Raw genomic sequence first — 12,045 nt, forward strand, 5'->3', positions numbered from 1 at the left:
CCTTTATATGTGGATGGTATTATACTGGTAGAGCTTCTTTGCAGGATACGGGGCGTAGGTTTTTGTTTAATCAACTTTTAAAATAGCAACACTATTTGTTTTTGTGTTTATGTTAACAATGAAGTTCACATGAACTCCAATCGCCATTATCTAGTCACATTTCAGTATTCGTCTCCTTGTTAAAATCACTGTTTGAGGTACCTGCTACACCATTTGCGTAAAGTGTTATAGTAGTGCAACGTACCGAACCTAATGTTTATACATGTAATGTTAACAATTGTGTCCAACTCTGTGTAAACCTCGGACAAGCATCTTCGCTAGCCAAAGGTTTTCGGTCCACTTTGCTCCCCATAAACCCTTGGCGGATTTCATTACGAAAACTCGGTGATGTGGTGGCGCTATCTAGCGAGCAACTGCTCCCCTTGCATATTTACATTTAAAACGAATTAAACAACAGGTTATATACACACTACGGCATTAATACAACTTGAAAACATGTTGACTACCGAATATCGGAACATAATTAACGATGCTATTAAATACGAATTAAACTATAACCTAAGGAAAGCACGGAATGTTTTATTCATATATAGGTGGCAGGGGACAGTTTTTTTGATCCAATTCATTGTAGCCAAGGGATGCATGTCTTCGGAACTCTGTAACTACAGTTTCCTCAGTTCCCATTCAGCACAAATACCTTTAATTCACTCTTTATAAGACCAATCACCAATTTCTGAAGAAAATTGCTAATCAAAACCTGTAAAATTCTCTACATACTGGTTTTTATGAGATTTTGACCCTTTCATATTTTGCTAATTTTTCATGATTTTTCAGCTTTTTAGACCTCCCCCAGCTAATTCCCTGCAGAGGGTTGACCTTCCGTACCGCGTGCATGCTGCACTATCACATGTTTCTCGGTGTATAGTGTACAATGTCCCATCCACCTACTTTTCGTGTTATTTTACCTCCCGTCTGTAACTAGCAATTTCACTGTGTAAAGTCAGCACAACAGTCAAAGCCGCAGGTTTCGCATTTTACTTCTGATTCTCATGTACCTAACCGTGATAAGGGGCCTACATATTGCATATCAATTTCAACAAGAGACACCCCTCTAACTAATGATATTCATTAAAAATCATTTCATGAATTTTAGCAACACTCATAAGCCTTCAACAGGTTGGGACCAATCGCCCAAATGGGATAGAATATCCCAAACGGGTTATTATGACCCAAACGAGCTATATATAGATATCCCGCACGGGCTACATAACGCGGTTTTTTTTTCTGCAAGAAAAAGAAGACTTGTTTCCGCAAGATGTCGAGTACATTGGTAAGGAAATTGAGTCATTATCTGTAGATTGAGTTAAATTCTACGTATTTTTCATCCCTATTCACTTCATAAACTTATTTACTAAAACATGAGTCAGTCCTTTTGCACGGTGACCTTAACTGTTTTTCTTTAAACTTACCTTTATGTTCTAATATCAACAAAAGTTGAAGTAATTTTCTTCGACACTAACACATGGAAGACATATTGAAACAATAACTTCTCGCGAGATCAAATTATCCAATCAGAAAATGGCTATGATCTTTGGTGTGGTTGAAATTTAGAGCTTATTGTATGGAGCACCAGAAGGACTAAAATAAAATATTAATTTATAAGGAAAATGAAATGCGCCAATAACATTAGATTTCGTTCTATATTATAAAATATGACGTTAATATATTAAATTTGCATTGAAATTTTTTAACAGAGAAAAAATGGCAGAAGCGGAAAAGTTTCTAATCTAACTCTTGGGAAGAACAGGAGACAGGTTCCATCCCAAGTTGGATCAAGGAGCGTTAGCCAATCATTTTTTAAGAGAAAAAACACTCTTCTAGAGAAAGTAAGAATATGTTTTATTAATTGTTTTCAATTAAATTAAATAAATAAAGTTTATATTTACAAATATACAATTTTGATTATATAATATGATGATATTATGATGTAACATAATGTGATGTTTCATTATATATATATACAATATTTACAAATAAATAAAGTTTATATTTAGTATTATTTACATATCACACTGTTTTTTTAAAATATCATACAATATATACAGATAACAAGAGGCCAATTGGCCTTAACGGTCACCTGAGTAGCATATATTCAATACACAAACTTGTCATGGAGTCTCATATATGCATCTAAATAATTAGGTTTCATACTGGAGTAGAAAAATTATAAATTTGTAATGACAACCACATTTAATTCAAAAAGAACTGTGAAACCTATAATTTTGGTGAAAAACTAAAAGATCTGGTCTACAAAATAATGAATTTAGTTTTCCTTTCAGGTGTGTGGGAGTAAAGAAGATAATTTTTTAATGTTATATGCATTAGCATCTATACAGTCATCCATTTTGGCCCTGCCCTAGAGTCAAAACCCATACCCCAGGGGACATGAAAATTAAAATTTCAGTAGAGGACTGGTAAACATAATTATTAGTCGGTTTTTTTATACAGATGTGTGAGAATAGAGAAGAAGATTTTTAAACATTATATGCATTAACACTTAATTGCCATATTGCCCCCCCCCCCCCCCTCATGTCCTGAACCCCTGACCCAGGGGCCATGAATTTCACAATTTAGGTAAAGGAGATTGTGGATATCATAACCATGTATTCAGTTTTTTGCCCACATTTGTGGGAGTAGAGAAGAAGATTTTTTTAAGATTTAAATCATTTTTACTATATGGCCATATTGGCCCCACCCTAGAGCATGAACACCTAACAAAGGGGTCATGAATTTCCACAATTTTAGTAGAGAGCCTCATGGACATCATAATCATGCATTTAGTTTTTAACAAATATATATGGGAGTAGAGAAGAAGATTTTCTAAGATTTAATACATTTTTACTATTTGGCCATATCGGCCCCACCCTAGAGCCTGAACCCCTGACCGAGGGGTCATGAATTTCACAATTAAAGTAGAGGGCTTCATGGACATCATAACCATGCATTTAGTTTTTAACAAATATATATGGGAGTAGAGAAGAAGATTTTCTAAGATTTAATACATTTTTACTATTTGGCCATATTGGCCCCACCCTAGAGCCTGAACTCCTGACCCAGGGGTCATGAATTTCACAATTTAGGTAGAGGGCTTCATGGACATCATTATCATGCAGTTAGTATTTAACAAATATATATGAGAGTAGAGAAGAAGATTTTTTAAGATTTAATACATTTTTACTATTTGGCCATATTGGCCCCACCCTAGAGCCTGAACCCCTGACCCAAGGGTCATGAATTTCACAATTTAGGTAGAGGGCTTCATGGACATCATAACCATGCATTTAGTTTTTAACAAATATATATGGGAGTAGAGAAGAAGATTTTCTAAGATTTAATATATTTTTACTATATGGCCATATTGGCCCCACCCTAGAGCCAGAACCCCTGACCCAGGGGCCATAAATTTCACAATTTTGGTAGACGGCCTCATGGACATCATAACCATGTATTCAGTTTTTTCCTCACTTGTGTGGAAGTAGAGAAGAAGATTTTTGAAAATTTGGCTTTTTTTGCATATTTGGCCCCGCCCGTGGCACCCCAGGGGTGGTAGCGCCATAAATTTCACAATTTAGATTCTTCTTACCATAGAGATGCTTCACACCAAAAATGGTAACGATTGGCCTGGTAGTTTTAAAGAAGAAGTTAAAAATGTAAAATTGTTAACGCACGACGCACGACGCACGACGCACAACGCACGACGACGGACGAAGACCAATTGCAATAGGTCACCTGAGTGACTCAGGTGACCTAAAAATACTACATTTGTGAAACATTTACATATTCTAATTGCAAGTTTTACAGGGTGTATTTACAATTATGTGATAAGGAAAATAACATTCCAAGTAATTGTCAGCATAAAAATTGCAATATATACATATAAAAATTTAATCATTTCGGCCCTCCGATTTTAAAACATCATGATAAAATTTAAGAATATCTGCTTTTGTCTTCGATTTAACTTTCCTCCACTCGGCATTGATTTTGTCATTGTTTATATCCTCAAGTTCACCTTCAATTATCTTAATAATTTCGGGTTTTGTTTTATTAACAATGGATTCTGCTTTTGTCCTTTCGTCTGTGAGAACAAAAATCGGAGGAAATTTTTTTCTGTCACTGAGGCTGTGGTTGATAATAAAATTCATAAAGTCTTCGCGGTGTCGCAATGAGTTTACGTGAAACTCCGTCAATGAACGGTCCAAGGATTTCCCACTAAAAGACGTGTGACTCTTTTCTTTGAACGGCTCATTTATGTAGCCTGATTCTCTGATAGACTGTCTAAAACAATTGATTTCAAAATCAATATTGTACATGTAAGCGTATTCGGCATCAAGCTCACAAATGCATAGAGCAGCACTCAAGTTTCCTCTGACCTATACAAAAATATGAAAAGTTTTGTAAATAAATTGTTTAAAAATAAAAAATAAAACGATTGTAAAATTATTTCATTAAATTAAACATCGCAGAAAAAAGTTAAAGAAATGACATAGTAAAAAGGTAACGGAAATCGGCTTTGCCACCCCCACCCCAAGAAAAAATGGCGGCACCCCCCCCCCCCCTTTTCAAAAACACAATTCTCAATAATTTTGGTTCAACACACGCATTATTATGATTGGAAATGTATAATGATGTTAAGATATATATGCATTTGTATGAAAAATATACATGCATGTAACTACTTTAGGCAAAAGAGATACACGAAACCACAGGCGCAGACTGCGTCTTATACTTAAAGAGCCCTGGAGGGACAGAATATGTGTACAAGTCTGCAGGGGTGAATTTTGACTTGGTAATAAATTAATGAATATATATTTCATATATAAATATTTTATGTATGAACGTCATAAAAAAGAACTCAATTAATATTAAAAGAGTACTTTTATTCCCTATGTTATAAATTTCAGGGAAAGATCAATGTTCAAGATGGACCCCAACAAAAAGAAGACGTCCCATCTACAAGCTCAATGGACCCCAGGACATCCCTGTCGTTGTCACCCATAAGGAGCAGGACGCGCCATACAGAGACGCAGACATCGGAGTCCTCCTTCTCCACAGTTCAAGATTCTACACTGTGTAGATTCTGTGGAGAAGGGAGGAAAGATACCAAGGCTCTCTGGATTGGGTGTTCACATGTCTCGCAGCGTGGGCGGGTGAAGCAGACATGCGAGTACTGGGTGCATGCTTTGTGCGTTGGCATTACAGCCACAACCAAAGCACCTCTGAGCAGAATTGGATGGAAATGCCCTCACCATATCATGATTGCTAAAGATAATGCTAAAGATAAGAATAAAAAAAGTAAATGAGTTATTGGTTTTTTTTATTTCAAAATGGCTGAAGTTACCTTTTCTAGTTTGTCAATGCACCTACAAACATTTCTCCACTTCTCCTCATCAGGCACTCCATTTTGGATCCACATCTTCGTTTTCCTGTTTTTGGCTTCTAATATAAAATCACCCCCCTCACCCTTGGCATCACTGCCAGAAACTCTGTAGGACTCATGTTCCTCAATAAACCCACGTACTTTACTTGGGCACTGAATTCGAACAAATGAGTCCCTCATATATGTCTCCATGTAAAATGGCATGTTAAGGCCAAAGAATAATGGTGAAAACTTTGTTTTAGACGCATTAATTGCTGTGGAATTGTTGCGCCTGACCCCTGCTCTAAATACATGGAGGGCAAGGCAGTATGAAAATACTACCTCAGCCATAAACTTATAATTGGGGTTTTTAACCCCAACATACCATTCATAGAAGCCACTGACAGAAGGCGAGGATGTACTCGGATCCCTCACATATACCAACAAAAGCTCTGCAGCCATTGACTGCAGAAATATCTGAAAAATTTGCCAGCTTTTGTGGTGGTCTGCAAAAAAAATGTCATAAGATAAAAGTTGGGACAAAACTTTTTTAATATTCGTTTTTATAAAATAAAACTATTTTATTTTTACCTGTTGCGCTCATAAATGAGGCTTGTGCTTTTGGGCTATTGAAGCCTAAAAGTTTTGCAAGATCTATAAGGATCACATCCCATAGCAGGCGAAATATGGCTTTCGTCATATTGATCTCATAATGACCAAGTCCTGAAATTAATATTGTGCATTTTTTTATGGCATAACGCTGTATTTATTTCTTATTGATTACTAGAAAAAATACAAAATTTCCTTGTTTTATAAAATAATTCAAAGAACTATGTACCAGGTAACATGACAATGTCGTTGTACTTTCTACACTTCTCTATGTCGACGTTTAGTGCATGGTCGTAATTCTTTATGTGCTCCTTGAAATCTGGTTCATCCATGAACTCCATGCCACAATCCGGACAGGTAAACATGTTCTCTACAAAAATATATTACGATGTCAATTTTGATTTCGTGTGATTTTTATGTTTACACTTTTAATAAATTAATGTATTTTAATTTGCGACAAACCGATGATTCTTGATGCAAGAGTATAGGGCAGGCCATCACACCCAACCATCGTCCATTTCCTCGCCTCACCCACCTTCGCCTTCTCTCGAATGTGATCAAGAACCTAAGAGCGTATAAATTTAAAATAAATATTAACAACTGCATGTAGTGGTTGACAAATAGATTGATGAATTAACGATTCATGACTTACAAACCTTCTCAACTGCCTCGTAAGAACAGGGGTTTTCGAAACATGGTTCTCCCATGATGACAGTTGGATTTGGTCCATCGTTAGATTTAATGAAAGAATACCTAAAAAATTTAATGATCAAATCATTGCAAATTAACAAAAATGCAATTTTATCGAATTTTAATTTTGTATAAAAAATCCGTTTATTTAATAATAAAATAATATGTACCTTTCCTCTGCTGTAATATAAGTTATATTTAGCAAATTCTTATCAATGTTGTCCAGTCCGTTGTCATCCTGATGGCTAACAATTTTCTCTAATTTGTCTCTAATGAATTCATTTCTAAACAGACAAAAATTATAAAAATATTTATTCAGCATATAATTTATCATTTAATTTTAATTTGATAATAAATGCAATGTGAGTTATAATTTTACTTATATAGAACACAATGTACCTATAGTGCCGAAACGTTTCGAAGTGTATCATATCAAGATCTTTCATTTTACTAATTGTATCTCGTTTGCCATCACTAGTGTGATTCATCCACTGTCGTGGAGATAGTTCCAGAATATGTTGAATATTGCTCTCAATGTCCGGGATAATATGTACCATGGTGGTAACGACACTGGCCTTCCCTTTGTAATTCACCTCCACCTTCCATTTCTTCTCTAAAACCTATGGTTGCAACACAACAAATTATGAAAATTACCTAATTTGGACAGGAATATTTTTTTTTCAATTATAAATTATATGATACTGTTTTAAAATACATGTAAATATACGTATACGACTATATGCAAACTCAAATAACTTGTATTTTTAAGAGAGAGAGAGAGAGAGAGAGAGAGAGAGATTATTTTAATCCAATTATTTGCCCCAAAATCCTTAACGTTTACCGTACATATAGAATTATATGTGAATATAAGCTTATTGCAACTAAAGTTTATGTTTATTATCACCTGATTATTGTCAAAAAATGTTACAACATCAGCGTTTTGGGGGCATTCTATGGCGTCTTTGCTCTGCTCTGAAATCCAGTTCTGAACCGTTGTGTAGGATCCCGATGGACTGCCCTTACACCCTATCCTCAAAGCGGATTTGCTACCAGTTATGTAGTATCTAGATAACATAAATAGAGATAATGATTTATTAGAATAAATAATTAATTATGCAAACATCACATACACAGTACTAATGTGTACATTGAATAAAGTAGGCGTAATTTGACTGCAATTATAGTCATTACGTGAATACTTGTGTGTGTGTGTGTGTGGCTGTATTTTAAACATACCCAAGCAGATTTTGAGAGAAAGACATTGGTGAAACAAAGGAATTGTTTCTACACCCGTAGATAGACTCTACAGTCTTTGCTAGTCTAATTTCCTCACAAGCATCGTTGCAGATCCCTTTGATGAAATTAACTATAACATGGTTTCTTTCTTGCAACCAGTCTGAAACGACACACAATTATAATAATAAATATTTATATCATAGATAATATATAAATATATTCAATCAATAATATAACAGTGTGTATGTGTGTGTGTGTGGGGGGGGGGTGGGGGGGGGGGGTTGGTTGGTGTGTGTGTGTGGGGGGGGGGGGGGTGAACATGTGCGTTTATTATCTATAATTTATTTATTTACCCTTCAGATTGAACGTTTCCAAGTAATCTACATCTTTATACTGGCTCCCAGAAGTCACAATATCCTCGTAAACTGCTTTGGTTTGTGTTTTTCCTAAAGTATGAAATATTTATTCAATACCAATGCATAATTGCCTCCTTAAAAATATACACATAGTTAGTTAATTGGTTTTTCTTTGAAATAATAAAATTTCATTTCGTCGTTGCTTGTAAAATATTACAGGTGTTAGTTAGAGGATATATTACCTAAAGCGTATGATAAGGAAGACAGCTGATCGCCTGTTAGTCTATTATTGGAAACTGCCCCCAGGAACTCTTCAAAATACTCCAAAATACTGAATTTTTTCTTTTTAGCCGCCTCCTCAGTGTCATCTTCGTGCTGAAGACACTGCTCAGCAAATTTTACACACAGAGAACACAAAAAGGTAGAATGTGGGAATATAAATTCCCTTTTCAACAAAAAGTTAACGACTTTAACTTTAATTTTTTTGTCGGATATTCTCTGAACAATCTCCTCGTCGTCTGGGAATAGGGTTGAACAGTATACATGCTGTTTGCAACTGCATTTGCGTTTAGGGGGCATATCTACATAAAAAATCATTAGATAAGATAAAGGTAAATATTAGCCTCAAAAAATTTGTTTCACATAAATGAACATGTGTAACTTATTGTGTATTCAATCTTATTTGTTAATTTTATAAACATAATTTACTTTATATCAGCAATAAATATTGCGGACCAGAATGCACCAGTATCAAATTCACTGGGTACCGTTTAATAACTCCAAACTTGCACATAATATTATCTTGATGAATTACATTTTTAAAATCACAGATAAATTGCAGTAAACATGCTCATAGGGATTTAATGACTTTGGCAATATGTTTAGACAAATTAACACTAAGAAAATTATTTTTCATATTTACATAGGTAACGTAATATAATGATGCATGTATTTTAACCTTAATCACTTTTTATTCATTCGTGACATAGATTTTTAAACGTTTATACAACTTTCAAGCAACATTTCCGTAAATTTTTTAATACGTTTCCTCAAAAACATATATACAAGAGTTTTAATAAAATTATTTAATAATTCTCATTATGGCGCACCATACATTCTATTTGAAAATATGACCTATTTTATAAAACACTCTTCAATTGGACAGTTAGTGATCACATGATCATGCAAGCTTTTCAAAATGGCGGAATGAAGTCGTGTTTTTCAGCAGGTAAGAGTAATTATGGCTTAACTGAAGTTTAAATAGCTTTAACAAGGAAAATGTAATCGTAAATATAAAAGAGACTTACTTTTCACCTTATGTTCTCGCACTTCCGCATCAGTTAAGGCTATGAGGACCGAATTTTCAGCTGCCTTTTATATACTTGGGCCCCTATGAGCAATCCAGATCCCTCGCAAAGAAGCGTATTTTGGAAATTCTCGTGCAAAATATACCGCCAAATTTTATGTAGCCTGTTTGGGATATCTATATATAGCTCGTTTGGGTCATAATAACCCGTTTGGGATATTCTATCCCATTTGGGCGATTGGTCCCAACCTGTTCAAGTACAGCAACTCTCAATTTTACAAAAATATTGACGGGTACTTTATTCGAAACTGTCCCTTGCTACCTTTAACATACACTCACATTCTCTGAAAAGTCATCTTGTCTTAAAATTACAAAGCTTATGCTATTCTGAAAAAAAGTACACCACATTTTGCCAATTCCATTGAGGTTTAAGAAAAATATGGCCATTTAAGTGAACCCACCATTTCCACTTTCCTCTATTTAACACAGATTCACAGGGCTCTCCATAAATAAAGCATCTTTACCTAATCTTTTAGAGGTCAACTGTTGTTCAACCTCCTTAAATAAGAAACCTTATTGAATACTACATGCATCTGCTTGATATTATCATGATAAAAGCATCACATCACTTAGAAATCCCTTTACATGTATACCCTCCCCCTATCTTTTGATTTTCACAAGAAGCATTAGTTTGAACACTTTTACCTAATATTATGAAACTTGTGGCAGTTTCCTTGAGTCATTTCTTACACATAATTGAAAACAACCATCACTGATATTTAAAATTGATCTTTTTTGGTAAATGGATGATTTGTAGCATTTTTATTCACAAAAAGTCATGTCGCCCTACATGTGATTTCTTGTTTTCATGAAAAACTAAGCCTATAATCATATTTAGTGGATATCTTATATATTCTGGTTTCTAGTCTCATTTTAACTTTGCTAAATTAGTAAGACCTACAAGTGTGACATGTGCGTTTAATTAAAATGAAATTCAAACACACCCGGGTACCTGGGGACGGATGAGAATTCCATGAAAAAGGTTCAAATTTTACATGTTTTTCTACATTTTTGATGCATATATACAATAAAAGGGTAAACATATGTTGTTTTTTGTTCATTTCAAGAGTAATTATCATAGCAGATGTTATTTCAAGGTCAAATGTACAGTTACATATCCTACATGTAATGGTAATGGAGTCCATTGGAAAGAGGGGGTGGCTTTTTCAATTCTGTAAATACATCTAAAATACCATTTTTTGATAGGAAGGAGCAAAAACTTGAGTTTTTTGACATATGGTATACTTTGATAACTGCATTTGTCTACATGTAAAGTTCATTTGAAATAAAAATATGCTGTTTTAAAAAAATTGGGTGATATAAGTCAGGTGGACTAATGTTATTTCATAAAATCAGACAGCAAAATGGCTGCCAATTCATGAATTTAATGATTTAATTGATAAAAACTGTTTTAAAGTCTTTATTCTTATCTCAGTAATTAACTTAAGCCTATGAATTGTCATCAGGATAGGAAATGCCTACTCTCTAAGCCAATTTACTCTAGTGGTGGTCATTCTACACATTTAAGAGGGAGTTACTCCCCTTGAATATTTTAGCTAATAAATGATGTCATGACATCTATAGCCAAGAAAATCATCCATTTTCACAAAATGTATTACTTATGGTACAAAATCCACTCAAAATTACACTTAAATGAGAAATATGAAAATACCATATAGTCTTGAAGGTGGCAGGGGACAGTTTTTTGATCCAATTCATTGTAGCCAAGGGATGCATGTCTTCGGAACTCTGTAACTACAGTTTCCTCAGTTCCCATTCATCACAAATACCTTTAATTCACTCTTTATAAGGCCAATCACCAATTTCTGAAGAAAATTGCTAATCAAAACCTGTAAAATTCTCTACATACTGGTTTTTATGAGATTTTGACCCTTTCATATTTTGCTAATTTTTCATGATTTTTCAGCTTTTTAGACCTCCCCCAGCTAATTCCCTGCAGAGGGTTGACCTTCCGTACCGCGTGCATGCTGCACTATCACATGTCAGAAACTTACCGGTGTATAGTGTACAATGTCCCATCCACCTACTTTTCGTGTTATTTTACCTCCCGTCTGTAACTAGCAATTTCACTGTGTAAAGTCAGCACAACAGTCAAAGCCGCAGGTTTCGCATTTTACTTCTGATTCTCATGTACCTAACATAAGGGGCCTACATATTGCATATCAATTTCAACAAGAGACACCCCTCTAACTAATGATATTCATTAAAAATCATTTCATGAATTTTAGCAACACTCATAAGCCTTCAAGTACAGCAACTCTCAATTTTACAAAAATATTGACGGGTACTTTATTCGAAACTGTCCCTTGCTACCTATAGTGTTTTGTAAGGACCTGTACCGGGAGTGAAAA

General features: G+C 34.6%; 1 protein-coding gene across 1 annotated transcript; it reads right to left on the reverse strand.

The window, feature by feature from the left end:
* Positions 1-3,944: 3,944 nt before the first annotated feature.
* LOC136273747 (uncharacterized) lies at positions 3,945-8,394 on the reverse strand. The gene is made up of 11 exons (XM_066079083.1): positions 8,305-8,394; positions 7,952-8,111; positions 7,620-7,779; positions 7,115-7,335; positions 6,886-6,999; positions 6,682-6,778; positions 6,488-6,590; positions 6,255-6,395; positions 6,008-6,139; positions 5,399-5,922; positions 3,945-4,430 (listed from the first exon to the last, which is right to left on the reverse strand). Exons 2-11 carry the CDS (start codon positions 7,975-7,977, stop codon positions 3,945-3,947), a joined length of 2,004 nt encoding a protein of 667 aa, XP_065935155.1. The 5' UTR covers positions 7,978-8,111; positions 8,305-8,394.
* Positions 8,395-12,045: the final 3,651 nt, after the last annotated feature.

Source organism: Magallana gigas, chromosome 1 (genome assembly GCF_963853765.1).
Source record: "Magallana gigas chromosome 1, xbMagGiga1.1, whole genome shotgun sequence".
Taxonomy (NCBI): Eukaryota; Metazoa; Mollusca; class Bivalvia; order Ostreida; family Ostreidae; genus Magallana; species Magallana gigas.

Excerpts from the sequence above, each read along its gene's own strand:
- LOC136273747 (XM_066079083.1), bottom strand. The coding sequence starts at position 7,977 with ATGTCTTTCTCTCAAAATCTGCTTGG. Across the intron at positions 6,396-6,487 it reads TCTTGCATCAAGAATCATCG|AGAACATGTTTACCTGTCCG; the intron begins GTTTGTCGCAAA and ends ATATTTTTGTAG. Across the intron at positions 6,140-6,254 it reads CGACATTGTCATGTTACCTG|GACTTGGTCATTATGAGATC; the intron begins GTACATAGTTCT and ends TATTAATTTCAG.